Source organism: Rhinatrema bivittatum, chromosome 1, assembly GCF_901001135.1.
Source record: "Rhinatrema bivittatum chromosome 1, aRhiBiv1.1, whole genome shotgun sequence".
In the NCBI taxonomy this organism is placed as follows: domain Eukaryota; kingdom Metazoa; phylum Chordata; class Amphibia; order Gymnophiona; family Rhinatrematidae; genus Rhinatrema; species Rhinatrema bivittatum.
The window spans coordinates 343906020-343926521 of record NC_042615.1 but is presented as its reverse complement, the minus strand read 5'-3'; the positions used below and the strand labels follow the sequence as shown (position 1 = coordinate 343926521).

Below are 20502 nucleotides of genomic sequence, written 5' to 3'. Positions count from 1 at the left end.
TTGAATGTGCATGAAATTTTTCAAAAGTTTACATTAACTTTTAGATCTCTGAATAGTGGCACCTTCTGCTGACTAAATGTAGCAGAACCAATCACACTGCAACGTAGATTCATATAGTCTTAGTTTAACATTATTAAATTTAAACACCATTCTATACCAGATCTAACCAATAACTTCACTTGGAATGTTGAGTTGCACTGAAGCACAGGCCTCAACACAGGCTATAAGGTTGCTATCAGTACTCACAGACTATTCACCTTTTGAGACACTGTATCCTGTTTTCAGTTTGGTTTTTTTTTTATTTGCCTGGGAATGCCAATGTTAGAACAAAAAAATAAATCACTGATTTTTCTTCTGTGTACCATGTCAGTCAATTTTCCACTGACATCGTTTGTTGAAACACTGGAATTTCCAGGCAAAATAAAATAAAAACTGAAAATGGACATCCCTATGTATCCCCAAAACTAGAGGTTTCGGTAATAGGATTCGTAAGACAACATTACAATACAATGCAATACAATACAATAGACTATTATCCACAAAGGTGAATTTTCAAAAATCTATGCATGTAAACATTAGCATACATGCACGTAAGTAGCCTCAATTAGTGTATTCTGCATTTTGTAAAAGTTTTAAAAAATGTGTATATTTTCACTTTTGCACGTATATATATATATCTGTGCACAAAAAAGGGGCGGTCTAGGGGCATTCCTGGGCGGGGCCAACAGTGATGCACGTAAGTTGCCTTTTTAAAGGACCTGCATGCAGATTTTGCAACTTACTCGCGCATTTTTACACCCACTAATTATTTGATGTACGTGACATTAAACGTGCTTATCGTATAGCACTGACTGGTTGAGAGGACTCCTGTGAGCCGGGGGGGAGTTCAGTCTGAAGAAGCAGGAGAGTCCAGATGGCCTGGAAAAGGACTGGACAAACTGGTGAACTAATTGGTTAAACTGGTAATGTCACTCATGCACAGTTTTAAAATACACTGATGTACATGTGTAAATCCAGACTGACATGAGTAAGTCCTACTTTTTTTTGGCACATAAAATGCATGCACATATATTTTAAAAATAGGTGGGTAAGGTATGTGCATTCAATGCATCGAAATGCATGTATACGCGTGTTGGCCTACATATGTTTGAAAGTTATTCTTCCTGTATTGTCATCCCTTGTGTCTCCGATTGCTCCTCCCAGTGTGGAAAAAGATGTCTCAATATCTTATAGAGCATAACCCACTCCACAGGCTGGGGAAAGGAGGAGGGTAACATTGTACTTAGACCATCCCATAGCAAGGTGTAGGAGATGGAATGGTTGCAAGTGGATTATATTCATACTCTGTAGTCAATCAGCTAGGCTCACAGCTGCTTGCATTCAGTCTCCTCTATAAAAGTAAAAATCAATTTTTTTTACAAAACCTTTCTTGACTTATTTATTTTTATTACAGTTGTGTAAATAAATTCAAAATGGAAATGGAAATACAAGTATATACTGTACCTTGTTTTACCTGTAAGGAACACACACCTGACAAAAGGCAATCTTCACATCCAGAATAGGTTCACTGCAGTAGTACAAGAAATGTCGGTTCATAAATACCTATAACAACAAGAAATTGACCTAATCAAAAATAAGAGATATACCTGGATGCACCATTATACCATCTTGCCCTACCTAAAATGTAGATACAACAAACCAAAGATGAAAACATGCCCATAATAATTCTTGAACAACAACTGTTTGTAGCAGTCATATTCTCAGGCATGTTTTATTGCAAGGTGGGAAAATTCTGCAACATAGTTTTCATAGTTCAGAGGTACATTTGAGTTTTTGATAAATACATTTCCAGACCACTTTTCCAATTTTAGCACAAGCCAGTTTACAACACTATTCAGGTCAGTGGCGTAGCCACGGGTGGGCCTGGGTGGGCAGGTGCCCACCCAACTTAGACCCAGGCCCACCCAACTGGCACCGGAACTGCAAGGCTGTCGCGGGATCCCATCCCCGCGACAGCGAACAAGAGAACCCTCGCCTCGCGCGCCATCACGGCACACGTGGGGAAGCGCTGCTGCGGCCGTATGGCCAACCGGTCTTCCTGTTCGGAGGGGGGGGGGCGGAAGCGCCGCGCGCAGCTTCCGCTTCCTCCCCCCAATGCAGGAAGATCAGCTGCCTCTCCTGCTGCCACCCGTTCTCCTGCTATCTTCGGACCAAACGGCCCGCCGAACTTCCTGTTTGGGGGAGCGGAAGCGCTGCGCACAGCTTCCGCTTTCTCCCCCAGAGCAGGAAGATCAGCTGCCTCTCCTGCTGCCACCGGCCTCCTGCTATCTTCGGGCGTCGGGCCGTATGGTCCGCCGATCTTCCTGCTTGGGGGGGGGAAGGAAGCGGACGTTGTGCGCTGCGCTTCCGCTCCCCCCCCCCGACAGGAAGTTCGGCGGGCAGTACGGCCCGACGCCCGAAGAAGATAGCAGGAGGCCGGTGGCAGCAGGAGAGGCAGCTGATCTTCCTGCTCTGGGGGAGAAAGCGGAAGCTGTGCACGTGCTTGAATGTGTATGTGTGGATGAGAATGGGAGTGTGTGTGGGTGAAAACTGGAGCCTGGGTGTGTATGTGGGTGAGAATGGAAGCTTGAATATGTGGGTGAATGGGAGCTCGAATGTGTGTATGTGTGGTTGAGAATGGGAGCCTGGGTTTGTGGGTGGGTGAGAATGGGAGCTTGAATGTGTGTATATATGGGTGAGAATGAGAGCCTGGGTTTGTGTGGGTGGGTGAGAATGGAAGCTTGAATATGTGGATAAGAATGGGTGGTTGAATGTGTGTATGTGTGGGTGAGAATAGTACCTTAAATGTGTATATGTATGGATGAGAATGGGAGCTTGAATATGTGTGGGTGAGACTGGGAGCATGGGTTTGTGGGTGAGAATGGGAGTCTGGGTTTATGTGTGTGGGTGAGAATGGGTGCCTGGATGTGCGTCTGTGTGTGCATAAGAATATAAGCCTGGGGAGGGGTGAGAAAGTGAGAACTTGAATGTGAGCTTGTGGGGGGGTGGGGGGGGGGAGAGCATATGAGAGTGACAGCTTGAGTGTGTGAGAGGGAGTCTGTGAGAGAAAGCTTGTATGTGTGTGTGTGTGTGTGTGTGGAAGGGAAGAAGACAGTAATAGAAGAAAGACACTGAAAAGGAATTAGGAAATGAGCTATAAGGGAAAAAATGGGAAAAAGAGACCAGGACCAACTGATTAGAAAAATACAAAGATCAGACAACAAAGGTAAAAATATATATCTATATTTTGAGATGTTAGCAATTTAAATATAAGCAACACAACCGCTCTCTCAAAATTTATGGACAGGTAGGAGCAGTGTATAAAATCATAATAATAAGAAGGCTAAAGTACCACAAATCACCGTGAATTATGTTTGTATCATTAAGTAAACCTCATACTTAGGCGTAGATGTGAATGCTATGCTGCATAATTTGGCATTATTTATCAGTAAAAAAACAACTAGTAGACCTGCATGCCTACAGCCCACCCATGTTAACCTTGTGCCCACCCAAAAAATCAATTCTGGCTACGCCACTGATTCAGGTATAATAAGAACCCAATATTTAAATTAGGGGTTCGCGTTAGCAAGGAGGCGCTGGGGTTGCATGCGCGCCCCTAGCACCTCCTTGCTAATGAGAACCCGATCGGTTTTCCTAACTCGGCCGTCTGCCGGTTAGGGAAACCGACACCGGGGGTTCAGGAAACAGACCCTTGTCAGTTGAGCATCCATTTCCTGCACCTGACTATCAAGTGTTTTGGGTTTTTTTTTTAACTTGTTTAAGATTTTCTTCCTACTTAATATCACAACGATATTAAATAGGAGTAAGTACAGAAAAGCAGTTTTTTTCTGCTTTTCTGTACTTGTTTTTGATGCGCTCAGCTATTAACGCCTGCTCCAGGCAGGCGTTAATAGCTGATCGCTAAATGTGCGTCCGAGACGCACATTTTTTTTTTTTTTGCATTGGAGTGAAAGCCTAATAACCTCATTCATATGCATTTGCATGTGATGAGCGCTATTAGATTCACTCCGCATTGGACATGCATTGAATATGCGCTAATCCCCTTATTGCATTGAGGATTGATTAGCGCCTATTCAACCCGCGTCCGACTGTGGGTTATACAGTGCGCTCGGCTGAGCGCACTGTATTGCATTGGCCCCAGTGTGGGTACCTGAGGTAATAGGAGATGAAGTGACATGCCCAAGGTCAATAGGAACATCAGTGTGAGACGTGAGATCTGAACCTTAGTTTTCCTGCTTTGTAGTCCATTCCTCTAACTCAGTGGTTCTCAACCCGATTCTAACCCAGCCAGTCTCTTTTCCAAGATATCCACAATGAATATCCACGAGCTACAGTTACATGCACAGTCTCCATTGTATGCAAATCTCTCTTATGCATATTCATTGTGAACATGTTGGAAACCCAACCAGCTATGTGTGACCCAAGGACAGGGTTGAGAACCATTGCTCTAACCACTAGGCTGTGTTACATTTACATTAGTTAATATGTAAAAATAACTTCCTTTAAAAGAAAAAAAAAAACACATTTTGCAACCAGTCTTGTGTATGTCTGAATAATTGCGCTCATTTTGCTCCTTTTCATTTCTTTCTCTGTTTTTCTTTATCTTTCATCCCATTTTCTTTCTGTTCTCTTCTTAGACATATACCATACCACCTTATCCCTCCACAAGGGGACCCAAAGCGGTTTATTTCATAGAAGATAAAATACATCAATACAGCATAGTATAACTCATACAAAAGAATGGAAATAATCCCAAATACAGCCCTACCAATCCTTCACTCTCACTAGAGAAGGGATGAGGCGCATCACACAACTATAAAATAATCTCTTCAAATTTCATTTCAATATACATAAGCAGTCAACATATAAATAGAAAGCATTATCTTGAAAACAAATAAAACAATTTGCAGCATCACCAAAAATATACTAAGACATTAATCCCACTCTATCACCCTCTCCCAAACTCTACCAGCAAGTCCCAAACTCCTAATCCCTTGCTCGCTGCCGAAGGAGCTCCAGAAAGGACAACCGGTCAGGTTTGCCCCCCTCAGGAGCAATCTGGCTAAGGTGACCACCCTCCCACACACACACACACACATACACAAGTGGGGTGGCCTAAAAAGGTTCCCAAAAAATGATAGCAGCAGGGATGAGATGGGACCATCATCAGAGTAACAAGGCAGAAGGGAAAAGTCAAAGCAAGAGCAGTTGGAATGGAAGGAAAACCTTAGCTGTCAGCAAGGCCGGATCCTCAGCACAAGCAGTGTGGTGGAGCAGCATCCTCCTACTTCCTTGCTTCCTCTCTTCTATTCACCTCTTCTCTCTCTCTCTCTCTGCCTACTAAAAGGTGTTTCACCCCCTCTCAGCTGCCTACATTCCCCCAGTCTATCCTTTTCGTCTTTCCCTCCCTCTAGTTCACCTCTAATTGTTCCTTTCCCTAGTCTTACCCAAAGCCTGTCCAGGCTCTCATCTGTCCTCTTCATCCAGCAGCTCATCCTTCTTTCCTCCTCCTCTCCGTGCACCCACCCAACCTCTCGTCCATCATACTTCTGCCCTCCTTTGCTCTCCTGATATCTCACACTACCTCTCCCAAGGTTTCTCCTCCTCCTCCTGTGCTTCACTGTCCTGCAGACCTTCCCCTCTTACCTCCTCTTTTTTTTCCCCATTATTTATTTATTAGATTTTAACCATTAATACAGGTACATTTAAAGAAAAATACAGATGGGTTATGCAGATTAACACTTCAAATTCTACCATAAAATGGCACAAAAAAAACAAAACAATTTTGACCAAATTGGACTAAACTAATCTGCGACAACTTCCAAATGTAATATTAATGAAATGAAAGACAAATCCTAATTAGAGCGATTCAATTTTGGGAAATATTTCAATAATAAAAAATAATAGGATTAAAGGAGACAGTGTAACTTATCACTTACTTATGCCGTAATCGAGATAACTCTAACCATGGATTCACCACAGATCTTGAATCTAAAAATTTACGTAACTGATCAGGTTCGAAGCATACATTTTACCTCCTCTTTATTCTGCACCGTCTCCACTGTATGCAAATATATCTCATGCATATGCATTGTGGACATCCTGAAAACCAGACCTATTTGCAGCACTTGGGGACCTTTCTGGGGGGGGGGGGGGGTGTTTGCATCTTTTTTGCTGGTCCTTTAAAAGAGAGGCTCTCACCTCAATCCATGGGACACACCCAGACAGTCAGGTTTTCAGGATATCTGTAGTGAATATGTATGAGGTTTGCATAAACTGGAGGCAGTGCATGAAAATCTCTTATGCATATTCATTGCAGATATCCTGAAAACCCGACTGCCTGGGTGTGTCCCACAAATTGGGTTGAGAAATACTGCTTTTAAGGATATAAACACTGGTGCAAGCAGTAGCAAAATAAATATGAATAATATATACAGTATATGAATATAAATTGGAATATAATAATAATAATAATAATAATAATAAAATCTATTTAAAAAATAAAAGCAGAATTCATAGATTGCTAAACCACCACTTTAATTGCACTGCCATTTCCACTCCTTTGAGGTTGACTTGTTTCTCTTTTGTTCTCTCCTTTTAAGGGTGTCACAACCTACTAAAACTCCAAATTGCTTTGATGACAGTTTTCCCTCATGCAGTGTCAGCATTCCTTTTTTTTTCTCCCTTCTCTAGAGAAAAGTAATTTTAGAAAATAATTTTTTTAAACATTTCATTGGAATATATTTTAAAAGCGTATTTTTTTAAGCAAAGCATGTGACGCATTATTGCTCAAAACTTTTAACTTACTATAATTTATGATGAGACAGTGATCTTAGTATAGGTCTCTGCATAACAGGACAGCCTTTAAGCAAAAGTCAGCAGCAGCTTGGAGCTGGGATTTGTAGTCCTACTCTAGCAGGACTACAAATCTCAGGATTCCAGTCACCTAGTTTAAGGAAGGTGGTGCAAAAAAAAAAAAAAGGGGCAGAGGGAGGCTCCCTCAGCTCACTAATAGGCTGCTAGTCCCCATAAAAAGGAACCAGAGAGGAACAGCAAGCAGTGACAGAGGAGAAGGAGGTGGAGAGAAACAGAGAACAGCACCTGACTACCAATGGAGTGTATCGCTGATGAGGAGGAGACAGAACCAGGTGGACATTCCCATTTCTAAACTAAGTCTCTTTTCCAAAAAAGCAGCAGGGGAAACTGTGACTATTTTTAGGGGATTTGGGGAACATGCTTAGGAAGCAGGAGATGGCTAAACTTTGCAGCAATGTTATAGAAGCCACTGTGGAACGTTAGCTCTGATAGAGCACAACTGGTGAGAAACCCAGAGAGGGGCAGCTCTAAAAGGAAAAAAGGACAGAAACAGGGAGGGGAAAAGGGCTTATTCAAACCACAGGAAAACTAAACAAGCCTGTAGCCAATTTCAAGGAGACGAGCTTATGTTCTACTTTAAGCTTAAAGTTATTGGCTAGAAGACAGTTTGGGAGAGAGACAAACTCAGCATCAGAGGCAGCAGAAAGGCTGAGCTGTATACACCCAGATATATTAAGCCAAAGTTATCTTGACTGGTGCTGGAGCAGTTTACATCTGTGTTAATTGGTTAATTTATGCTTTGAAACCCCTGGGAATGCTGAAGCCTTGCTTGTTCAGCTCTGTTCCTATATGCTTTTGGGGAAACTGTGGTATTTAGAAAACCCTGAACATTTAGGGCCAGATTTTAAAACCTTACGAGCGTAGGTGGCCTTACGCACGCTGGGCCTATTTTCAAAGGCTCGGCCACACGCGTAAAGCCCCGGGGCACGTGTAAGTCCCGGGGTCTCAGGAAAGGGGCGTGGCTAGAGGCCCTGGCACAGTGGCTATTTGCTGCTGTGACAGGGGATTGCATGCCGTCAGAGTGCCGGCGCACGCAACCTACGCCTAAACAGGTAAGATATGGATTTGGGGGAGGGTTAGGATAGGACTAGGGGGCGGGAAGGTTAGGGGAAGGGGTAGGAAGGTTAGAATAGGGGGTAGGGAAGTTCCCTCCCAGGCCGCTCCTAAATTGGAGCGGCCTGGGAGGGAACTGGGGAAGGATGCGGGCCACGGCGCATGCAGGTTGCACAAATGTGCACCCCCTTGCACGCGCTGACCCCCGATTTTATAACATGCGCGCATTTATAAAATCGCGTGTCCATGTGTGCGCATCAGGTAGTGCGCATACATGGACGCGCGTGCGCTTGTTTTGAAAATCTACCTCTTAAGTTTGAAACGTGCCCTGTCATTAATTCTGCAATTTGTGCTGCAAGCTATATAAACTGGAAATCCAGGCTGTAAGGTTTACCCTAGTCACTCACTTGGAAACTCTGGCAAGGAATCCTTTTAGTCTGTGCAATCCAGTCCAGGATTAGTAGGACTGTGAGCAGTACATTTCTCTTTATGCTTGAATCTGCTTGGAAACTTAAAGGTTGAACTGTCTTAAGCCTTCCTACATACTTGTTTCAAACTTTTACTGCTATATTTGAGTGTTAGATATTACTGAATAAAAAGAATTTGGGGAATTGAGTTGTGGCTTGGTTTGGAGTCATTACTAAGGACTGGAATGGTACAAGGGTTTTGGAAAAAACTGCTCTCTAACACATGGAAGTGTGTCGCCCCCCCCCCCCCCCCCCCCCCCACTCTAAAACAGGCATTTGTCAAACCGATTCTCAAGAAACCCAACCTTGACTCCACAGATCTCTCCAACTTTAGACCCATCTCTAATCTGCCCTTTCTAACTAAAATCACTGAAAAAATAGTCAACCTCTGTCTTTTTGAATACCTCGACAATCACAAGATTCTCTCCACATCCCAATTTGGCTTTCATAAACACCTTAGTACAGAAACGCTCCTAATATCTTTAACTGATAACACACTTAAAGGAGTGGATAGTGGTCACTCCTATCTCCTGGCTATGCTCGACATTTCATCTGCATTCGATACTATCAACCACAACATTCTCTTGTCTTCTCTCTGATATTGGCATTACAGGAACAGCACTACTTTGGCTAAATCCTACCTGAAACTCAGACACTACAAGGTCATGCTAGGTAACCATGAATCTGATCCCATTAATCTTAACCATGGTGTTCCCCAAGGCTCCTCTTTATCCTCCACACACTTCAATATCTATATGTTACCCCTATCCAACCTCCTCTCAAACACAGGCATCACCCACTACATATACGCGGACGACGTCCAAATCCTCATCCCATTTATTGACTCGTTACATAAAGCCCTACAGACATGGGACAACTGCCTCACCACCATCAACAAACTCCTCACAAAGATGAACCTTGCGCTTAACCCCCACAAAACTGAACTACTTGTCATTTCCCCCAACGCCCATACTTACTCAAACCTCCCTCCCTCCCCAAACCAATTTCCATACATGCTCAAAACCTAGGTGTTACTATCGACAACCAACTATCTTTAAAATCATTCGTCAAATCCACCCTAAAAGAGTGCTACATGTTTTGAAGAAATTAAGACCCCTCTTATATCTCACTGATTTCCACACTGTGCTCCAGACCATCATCTTCTCCAAAATTGATTATTGTAACTCCCTCCTCCTAGGCCTCCCTGCCTCCACCATTAAACCCCTTCAACTCTTACAGAATGCCACAGCTCGAGTCCTAACTAACACACGCAAAAACAACCACATTACTCTCATCCTGAGAGATCTCCATTGCCTACCTATTACCTCAAGAATACAGTACAAAAGCTTATCTCTTATACATAAGTCACTATTTAACGAAAGCAGGCAATGGCTTCACAACTCACTCCAATTCCATTCCTCCAGCAGACCTATGAGAACTGCATGCCAAGGAACCCTCCACATACCTTCCCCTAAGCTAACACAACTCGCCTCCACTAAGAATAGAACATTCTCGATAGCAGGTCCCACAATTTGGAACGCCATGCCCCCTGAACTCCGCATAGAATCATGCACAATGAAATTTTAAAAAAAAACTAAAAACATGGCATTTCCAACAAGCCTTCCGCTAATACACCCTTTCTCTTTCTCTGCATTGAATCCTCTCTAATTGCCCGCCAACACTTCAGTCCAACCTGTACATAGTTTGTTACTTCTCCTATTAACCCCGCTCTCCTAACATACTTATTACTGGTTCCAGCTATTTATTTGTTCCTCCCCTTTGGTTTCCAATCGTTTCATGTAATTATTATTAGAGATGAGATTCGTTTTTTGAGTCAGACGCTTCGGGATAAAGTTCGTTTTTCCTCAGTTTTTTGAAAAAACGAACAAAAACTAAGCGGGGAAAAAACGAAACGATCCCAAAAAACAACGCGGGAAAACGAAGCTCAAAAAAACCCACCCCAAGCATTAAAATTTACTATAATACATTAAATACAACCCCTCCCCCTCCCACCATCCCGATCCCTCCCCAAGACTTACTAACATCCCTGGTGGTCCAGCGGGGTCCCCCGAATAATTTCTCCCTCCGTGCCATCGGGCTGTCGGGCCTGCCTCGCATCAAAATGGCGCCGATAGCCTTTGACCTACTATGTCACAGGGGCTACCGGTGCCATTGGTCAGCACCTGTCACATGGTAGGAGCAATGGATGGCTGGCGCCATCTTGTGCACATCTCTAATTATTATGCCATTTTTTATAGGCGCTTTATTTCTTGTAAACCGATATGATGTGAAAACAGCTATCGGTATATAAAAGCTTTCAAATAAACAAACAAATAAATAAATAAATAAATAACAGTTGCCCCAAAGAGATGAAAGTCCAGTTCCAGGCTTTGTTTTGAATTAAAAACGGGAGATCCCCATGTGGTTGTCAAAGGCACAGTGAAGCTAAAAATACTGAGGTCCATTTTCAGCCACTTTATGGATCAGCTAGTTAGCTGGATACATATATCTGGCTAACTATTGCCGCTACATATATCCAGCTAACTATGGCCTGGATTATCAAAATGCACTAAATATCGCATGCGATAGGAAAAGGGGTGTGTTTTATTGTAATAGGCAGTTTATTGCAATTTGTGCTAATACCTATGCAAAGTGGTATCTTAGTGATAGTGCACTTTCTATCAGGGCCCTCCTACAGTGAGTACGTGAGAGAGAGAGAGACTAGCCCTAATGCCCTCACCCTAGATAGGTATTTATATCTCTATGGGAGGCCCACCTAGTAACTCGAGGTGAGGTTTAGGTATTAGTGTAGGGGTTAGGGGCCACGTTGACATTCAAAGTGAGATGAACGACCAGAACAGTGCTCTCTTGTGAAGATTTGATGACCCTCGGAGTGAGGAAACATCAAGCTAGTTTGAGAGAACATTGCACAAATCTCATCTTTGGGTGAGTTTCCTCACTCCGAGGGTCATCAAATCTTCACAAGAGAGCACTGTTCTGTTCGTACGTCTCACTTTGAATGTCAACGTGGCCCCTAACCCCTACACTAATACCTAAACCTCACCTCAAGTTACTAGGTGGGCCTCCCATAGAGATATAAATACCTGTCTAGTGGGAGGGCATTATGGCTAGGTGCATGCTCTTTCTCTCTCTCTCTATTCCCCCCCAGTGGCTGTAGGAGGGCCCTTTTGCATTGCACCATGCATTATGCTGCTTTCACATGCATTAAAGGTGTTTTTTCATGCAAAAACGCCATAAAGCACTTTGATAAATGACCCCCTATATCCAGCTAACTAGCAGGATATATTCAGCTGAATATACCCGAGTATCTTAAAGTTAGCCAGTTATGTATAACCGGCTAGCTTTAGGACAGCCCTATGGGCCGACCAGAGTTAGCCGCATCAGTTAAGCAGCTAACTCTGAATATCAGAGTTAGTGGCATAACTTATGCGGCTAACTCTGCTCTGCCCAGAAATGCCTCCTGCCCATAGCCAGAATGCCCTCGGCTTATGCTTCTAAATACTAGGCGCGTCCATAAAAAAATATGTAAAAGCAAATCAATTTGAAAATGTAGAAATATGTGGCTATGGAGTCAGCAGAACAAAACAATATCTTTAATGACCATAGTTTGTTTTTTGGGTTTTTTTTATAACAAATGAAGCTCATTGAACTGATGAAAAGCTGGCCATAATTAAAATGAATAGCATTGAAACCTTCAAGGGAAAAAAAAGTGGAGCTGCCGGAAAAAAAAACCTCATTGTACAAGTGGAGATAAACACTGCGAAGTGCTTCTCAGATTTGGCAAAAGAAAAGCAAAAATATATTTTTCTTTTCTAATGCCATCTTGATTTTTGTCATCCTGATGTTTATGCCAAAATTAATTTTCTTAAATACAGAACCAACTGAAGGAAAGAAAAGGAGTGCCACTACCCACAATGTGACCCATGGGGCCTCAGCAGCAGTCCTCCAAGGCCACATGTGGATCTGGTTTTCAGTGTAACGAAGCCACGCAGATTAGAATTGTTCTTAAACTAATTGTATGCAAATACATCTGATGAACATTTAGGGCCAGATTTTCAAAGAGATACGCGTGTACCCCCCGAAAACCTGGCCCAAACTCCCCCTGCGCCGCCGAGCCTATGTTGAGTAGGCTCGGCGGCACGCGCATACGTCCCGGGGCTTTCCTGGGGGGGGGGGGTCGGGGGGCATGTCGCGGCCGGCGCATCATCGGGGGAATTCAGGGGGCATTCTGGGAGACGTGTCGCAGCCTCCAGACCAGCCCCCGGACCGGACCATGACGTGCCGGCGGCCGGCCCAACGCGCGCAAGTTACGCTTGCTTTGAGCAGGCGTAACTTGTACAACAAAGGTGTGGGGGGGGTTTAGATAGGGCCGGGGGGGTGGGTTAGGTAGGGGAAGGGAGGGGAAGGTGGGGGGAGGCGCAGGCTGCCGATTTTGGGTAGCCTGGCGCGCGCCGACCCCGGATTTAAACAGATACGCGCGGCTACGCGCATATCTATTGAAATCCCATGCACTCTTGTTTGCGCCTGGTGCGCGAACAAAAGAACGCGTGTGCGCAAATTTATAAAATCTACCCCTTATTGTTCATATCCCAAAAAACAAACCTGTTTACGGCTCTGGATGACTAGAGGTGAGAACCTTTGCTCTAACTAGTAAAAAAAAAAAAAAGAGTGCTTTTCTATTTGCTTCATACTACTTTTTCTTTTGTGCTGCCACAAAATAAATCCTTTAAGATTCAACAGGACCAAAAGAAAAGGAAGCATGAAGCAGATAGACAAGCACTCATTTTTGTAAATGCTGTTGCAGCTTTTTTGCAAGGAGGGACTGATATACGCTCCGTACATATGATAAAAGCATTTCTGTTTCCATGCCAAGCCGTTTAGACCCTCCCAAAGACACAAGAATGCAACGCAGTCCTTCCCGTTGCACGGGCTGCCCAGACTCGCTCTGCTACACCACCCGGGAAAAAGCTGTTCCAGCTCAGGCAGAGCTGAGATCTGGCACCATGAGCCTTCATTCACAATGAACTGGGGATTCTTTCCCCCGATTTTATATTTTAGTCCAGTCACTGAGGTGATAGTCCTTGGTGGGGGCTCATGCACCAAGGCTGCCTGTAGAGCACAGTAATTATGGGCCCTAAATCTGGCCTCTTATGTAATTATTCTGACATCAAACACTAATTACACACTAATAAAACACTAATAAACACAATTAAAACACTAAAAATTAAATAAAACACTAATAAAGGGGGTCATTTATCAAAATGCGATAAGGCGTTTTCGCATGCGAAAAGCCCTGTTAACGCATGCGAAAACGTGTTTACCACATTCGATCGCACCATATCGTATGGTGCGATGCAAATTCCGAAAATAGGAGGAGTTAGGGGTGGAGAGTGGGCTGGGTTAGCCTGTTTGCGAAGGGCTATTGCACAGCCATAATGCTGATTTTAACTACACCTCTTTCAATCGCATTAGCTGCCGTTACTGTGCGGTAAGGTTTCATTGTCATTTGTGATGTCTTCTGGATGTTCTATTTCAGGTGAATTGATGGGTCCAGAGCCTTGAGGAGAGAGAGAGAGAGAGAGAGAAAGAGCACCTGGCCATAATATCAGGGCCCATAGGGAGGTATTTGTATCCCTATGGTAGGCCCACCTAGTAACTCGAGGTGGGGATTAGGTAAGAGTGTAGGGGGTTAGGGGCCACTTTGACATTCTACGTGACACCTACGAACAGAACAGTGGTCTCTTGTGAAGATTTGCTGGCATTCGGAGTGAGGAAACTCACTCCAAGATGAGATTTGGGCAATGTTCTCTCAACCTAGCTTGATGTAACATCAAGCTACAAATACCTACCTATGGGCCATGATATTATGGCCAGGTGCTCTCTCTCTCTCTCTCTCCCCATCAATTCACCTGAACTGGAAGAAGAAGAATATCCCAGGAAAAGTTGCAAAAAGTAACTGACCAAAATATAAGATCTTAATTTTTCTTATTAAAGGAAAAGTAGTATGTCAACAAAATAATTTTAGAGCAATTCGGAGCTGTTGTAGCGAGAGAGAGTGGCTGAAAAAGGAAACTTGGACAGAAGTGTGCAAGGAGATGTGCCAGAGCAACAAAAAAAAGCAAAAGGAGAAAGAAGCAGAAATAGCCAGAGCATTTGTGGAGGCAGCAAATGAGGACGGTGCAGCGCATGAGACTGAAAATAATATAAGCAGGGGTACGAGTAGGAAGGTACAGTAGTAATTAGGGAGCGCCATAAAAAAAAAAAAAAGACATCAGAATAACTAAGGATCTCCAGATGGGAAGGGCCGGAAGAGTTAGAGCCCATTGGAGGAGGCAATAGGTGACATCCTAGAAAGAAGAATGGCGCAACACATGAGGTTGAAAACAATGCAAGGCAGGCCAGGAAGCAGAATGAAGAGGAAAGACAGGAGAGAAATCAGGAGGAGGAGTTGAGGGTTGAATTAGTGAGATCATGGAAATATATACAGTATGTATGCTGGGGTTTAGGAGAGAGAGAGTGCCTAAGATAAATCTGACACCCCCGAGTAAAATGCATGAGCTGTAAGATCAAGAAGGCCGTAATCTGCATAAAAGGGCCCATCTATGATATCATATAAATAAACTGGAGCCAATATTGTGCAGCAAAAAATCAGTACTGAGCGAGTCCTACCATTAAAGATACAACATCAGAAGCAAAGAAAAATAGCAACCCCTCCTTGGGAAAAAAACTTACAGATTTAAAAATAAACTGATTGCACATGGAGGTGTCACTGGCAGACCAGTACCTCAAAGGGTAAAAGGTAGACAGGTACAACAATAATAAGAAAAATTCAAAATCCCAAGCTGAAATATGCTGCACTAACAGAAGATCTTAAATTCATATGCTCCAATAATAAATTGAAAATAATAGCAGAAGCACAAAAGCTGTGGAAATATCAAGAAAAGGGGGAAAGATAGAAAATATTTAGGCAGAACCTGAACAATTATGTAGGAAACTGGGTAAGAGAGATTTAACCAAACTTGGGGAGTAGAAGAATGGAAGAGGGACTGCATTTCAGTTTGCTTATCCCTGGATTGAGGCGTGCTCTACTTCTTAGTTATTTAGAAAAAAAATGTGAAATTTACATTACAGATCTTTTGGCTCCAGGTCCCAAGATGGATTTCTCAAGGATCAACTTGGCGTGCTTTTGGGAGCTGTTGAAACACATAGGGCTGGATTTTAAAAAGGTTATGCGTGCCAGGCCTATTTGAAAAAGGCCCGGCGACGCGCGTAAAGCCCCAGGACGTGTGTAAGTCCCAGGGCTTGCAAAAAGGGGTGGGTACGGGATGGGGCGGGGATGGTTTGGGGGCGTGGCCAGAGGATCCAGGCACAGCGGCCATTTGCTGCTGTGCTTGGGATCGCACACAGGCACTGGGCCGGCACGTGCAACTTAGTTCAGCCCCAGGGCTGAAGTAAGTTTTGCAATAAAAAACAGAAGTCATCAAAGGTAGGAGGGAAAGGGCGAGGGAGGTAGGGGAAGGGAAGGGAAGGTGGGGTGGGGGTAGGGAATGGGGGAAGGCAGAGTGGCTCGGAGCGGACTCGGCGTGTGCAAGGTGCATAATTGTGCACCCCCTTGCGCGTGCCGACCCCGGATTTTATAACATGCGCGCGCCTGCGTGCACATGTTATAAAATCGGGCGTACTTGTGTGCGTGCCAGGTAGCATGCGCACATGTACGCCTGCACGCTCCTTTTTAAAATCTACCCTATACTGCGCAGAATGCACACAAAGGAGTCAGACATATAATCCATGGCCCTATTTTGAAAAAAATTCCCCAGACTGATATTTTCCTACAGTCCTCCCCTGACTGCGATCAGGCTCAACATTCACTGACTTACAAGTGCAGGTCGTTCCTGACAAGGTATGCTCAAAATTAGCCCATTTGGAAACATTAGCCCCAGGGCAAGCTGTTGGTGCCATTCATGGAACCAGCTGCTAAGAAAGCATGTGTGCAGACGGTTCCCGGTGAGCACAAGGCCTAGGAAAACCCCCACTTATCCCCACCCCAGACACCGCTCCAGCCTTCAGACAGCCCTTACTGGAACTTGCAGAATCCCGAGAGTCACACTCTGTCCAGTTCTGGAAGATGTAATTGAGAAGAATACTGAGAGAGGGATTAGGACAAACAACCCAAGTCTCTTGGAAAATTTCTGAGTTTGTTTGGTATTCATCATTGTTCCTTGCAAGGGGGTGGTGGGATCTCCTTGTTGAGCAGCAAAGAGAAGCAGAGCAGTGCTCCCCATCAGAACAAGGAGTAAACAGCAATAGCAGAATTCAGACCAGTTAAAAAAAACAAAAAACTGCTTGTGCTGCCTCCAAAGCAGCCCTTCTTCAACCTGTCCTTCTGACAAGTGCTTCCTGCTCAGGAACGAAGCTCTACGAGTGTTCTGCCAGTTCTCAAAGGTCCACGGTGTGTGACGTTTATTAGGAGTGTAGCAGTCACACTGCTCATGTGGCCCCCTTGCAGGCCACTAGATTGTATCCTGTGTGTTCAGCTCTAAGGATTTTCCAGCAAGGAACGGTTTGTTTAGAATTTAGGGAGGTGCGAGTCAGGCAGTGATCCGTGAGAGGCCCTTTTCCCATAGGGGACGGGTTTTGTGCTATTAAAAAGGCACAGGATGGAATTTGAAGAAACTTCAGGAGTGGAAGTGAGAGAGAGAGAGAGAGACTGAGGGGAATCCTGTCCAAGCATTCTCAGATGTTGTGTGAAGTTTTGGTGACAGCTGATGAGTCCTACGCTATAGCCTGGCAGACTACAGACCAGTAGTGTGGACTTCTGAGGTTTGCTGGGAGAGCAAAGGGACGTTCCTGCCAGTGTTGAATGGATGCCAGCTAGGAGGATGAAGAACCCAAGGTCTAAGGGGACACCATCCGGCTTGGGGACGTCCACAGACAGAAGGGTGAAGAAGAGTAATGTGAAACTGTGCACTGCTGTGGGTTTGAAGGTGAACAGACAACCCTGATAGGAAACTGAAAAGAGAGCTTTATCCAAAGACCTTGGAATAAGACAAATGAAAATTGTAAATAATCTGTGAAGTACCTTGAATTTAGTTGAGAGACTATTAAAGGATGTTCTTTGTGTTTTTCCTTTACTATTCTGTTTTCTTGCTAATTGTCTGGACTCATAAACAAATCCTTTTTTTCTGTCTTGACACAAACCCTTTTGGTGTGGGCTCATTGATTTTGCTTCTGGTTGGGAGACGTTTCCCCTTGGGCCTTACAACTTTGCTGTCTCTGACTGGTCTGAATCCTAGGTTACAGGGCTGCAGAAAACTCTTCTCCCATCCCTGCAGCCGCTGATGGTGTCCTGCCGGAGGAGTGGGAGGGACGGGGGTTTCACTTGAAATCTAGATCTGTAACTTTGGTTCCTTTCCAGTCAACACCTGGCTTTATCTTCCTTTACTTTTTCAACATGGATAGCTGAAAATGAAGGATTTCAGACAGTCTGTAGGCTGTTGCAATGTTCTGGGCAGAACGAACAGTTTTGTGGTTTTAGAGGATATGTTCACTGCAGAAACTAAGGATTAGATTCACTATTTTAATTTATAAACAGAGCCAACAGGCTTTGGAAATCAACGCTGATCTTTCATCCTACATATTCAAGGCGATTTATTACTCAGTCAAGTGAAACTACCTCCACGACAAAACAGTTCATTTCGAAAGCAGGCAGACTGTTAGCTTAATTTAAAGAGGGCACTTTACTTCTACTGGAGGCATCTGTTATATAGTTGCAGTGGTAAAGCAACCAGTAATGTCATGACCCTATTTCCCACAATGGCGAGCATATAACGATTTCACTACCTCTACTGCTAGAGCTGAAAAATGGATCCCACACTAGCGGCAGGCAAATTAGTACAAGACAGGCTTAAATTCAAAGCTTGCGTCCAACCATGGGAGCTGTTTTATGACTCAGTACTAAAATACCTTGAGTCCCAAAGATAAGAATTCCCAGTTAATTAAATGCAAAAGATTGATTTCATAAACTTCTACTATTACAGGGACAGTTTAATTTAAATTTGAATAAGCAGTTGTAAGAACATAAGGGAAAATATTCTGAAAAATAAGATCGTTATTTTATATTTCTAAATTGACTGTAAAAGTGTTACTCCAGACAAGAAGTGCCATGCAGAAGTTTTAGTATTTTTTGAGAAGTGCGATAACTTTATTAAGTTCAGAGGCTCACTGTAAGGCTTGATGTATTAACCTAGTTCCAATCTTGTAACATCTAGATTGACTCCTGTCCCCAAGGAATGTTTCCATCCCAAGGTATATTTCCATCCCTGTAACATCTTGATGGAATTTCTTTGAACATGCGCGAATGATATGGTTTCTACGAAATCTAATGATCTTTGTTAATGACAGTTGTTTGTCAAGTGAATTTTTTTTAATGTTTTTTTATTATGTATGTTTTTTGTAAATTGCCCAGACCTTGTTTGTGTAGGGTGTTTAATAAATTTTAATAAAATGAAAAAAAAAAATGAAATGAACTAATGGAGCTCATTTTCTGGGCTGCATGTTCATACTCCTGTCAGAAACCCCTTAGACCCCTTGATTATGAACTAAAATTTATTGTGGCTAAGAAACAAAACACACAAACTATTGGTGTGGGGAGGGGAGGGCACATGGACCCACACCATATACAGACATGGAGAGCTCATAATACTCCGCCCTTCCCCCCTTCAGAAGATAGACCCAAACTTTTTTTTAGCAATTTCATATCCAATTTGTTTTTTGGTTTTTTTTTATTACACTTGACCTATGCAAGGAAAAATGCAATAAAAAACATTTTCTGAGATAAATGGCAGTGATAAAGTTGCATTGGGGTAAGTCAGGAACCACAGCAAGACCTATTCTAATACACTTATTCACTGAAATCCAATTCAGACAATTACAGACTTTTACTATACCTTTCTTCTAAAATGTATTACCTTGGCCTTTTATGATTGGTTTTAATGGCACCAATTATAAATAAAGGTTGATGTTTATTATTCTGATTTAAAACAATACTAGTGAAAGAAATTTTGAATACTTTTTTTTTTATATACCAACATTTGATCTCAATTGAGATATCACACTGGTTTACATTTAGGTACTGTAGGTATTTTTCTATCCCCAGAGGGTTTATAACCTAAGCTTGTATCTGAGGTAATGGAGAGTAAAGTGACTTGCCCAAGATCACAAGGAGCAACAGCAGGACTCAAACCCTGGTCTCCTCATTCATAGTCCACTGCTCTACCACTAGGCTAGTCCTCCTCCCTCTATAGCTCTTATATTTTGGCAACCTACAACAGAGATACAGTGGCTGATCCTAGAAAATTCTCATTTAGGTGCAAAACAGAAAAAAATATACTTTTCACCTTATTGTGCCATGTATCTAGCATACAATTCCCAAGTTAGTCTGTCATGTTCCCTCTATTCAAATCCAGCTTAAAAATTCACCTCTATAATACATACATTTCACATAGACTCTTGTCATGTATGTTTCTCTTTACTAGGCTATAAACTCCATAGAACAAAAACTGTGTGTTTACGTGTAACTATTCAGCACTACGTATGCCTACTATTGATTCAGAAATGGTTAGTAGTAGTAGTAGTAGTAGTAGTAGTAGTTACCATAATAAATAGTAGCACAATCATTACTAGATGTGCAACAAAGCTCAGCACTTGCAATTTTGAAGGGTAATTTTCAGTAATCTGCAGAGGGCTAAATTCTGTAGATAGTGTGTAAGCATATAAATCCACTTTGAAAACTTGTAAGAACTGCAGGTAAGTGTGGGGACATTCGTGTGGCACGTTACTCCTTTTCTTGAGCAGTTTAGACATGTGCATTCGTTTAAAACAAATAAGGAAAACATAATAAATAAGGCCGATTTGTTTCATTCAGATGCCCCTAAACGAATTGGGGCCCTCCAAATGAACCCTATTTTCTGTCACTGGAGCAAGTTTGCATGAATGAAAAGAGTTAATGAAGCCTATGCATATTTAA

At 43.1% G+C, this 20502-nt stretch overlaps 1 protein-coding gene across 5 annotated transcripts in view; it reads right to left on the bottom strand.

Annotated features, from left to right (window-relative positions):
- MAPK10 (mitogen-activated protein kinase 10) overlaps nt 1–20502 on the bottom strand; it is a 475339-nt gene that overhangs the window by 227721 nt on the left and 227116 nt on the right. For 4 of the 5 annotated variants that reach the window (XM_029599225.1, XM_029599259.1, XM_029599251.1 and 1 more), the window contains exon 2: nt 1531–1602. In XM_029599225.1, the coding sequence (XP_029455085.1) occupies nt 1531–1602 (72 nt within the window). Of the gene's footprint in view, nt 1–1503; nt 1603–20502 lie in introns of all 5 variants that reach the window. The other variant, XM_029599243.1, reaches the window with a different exon arrangement.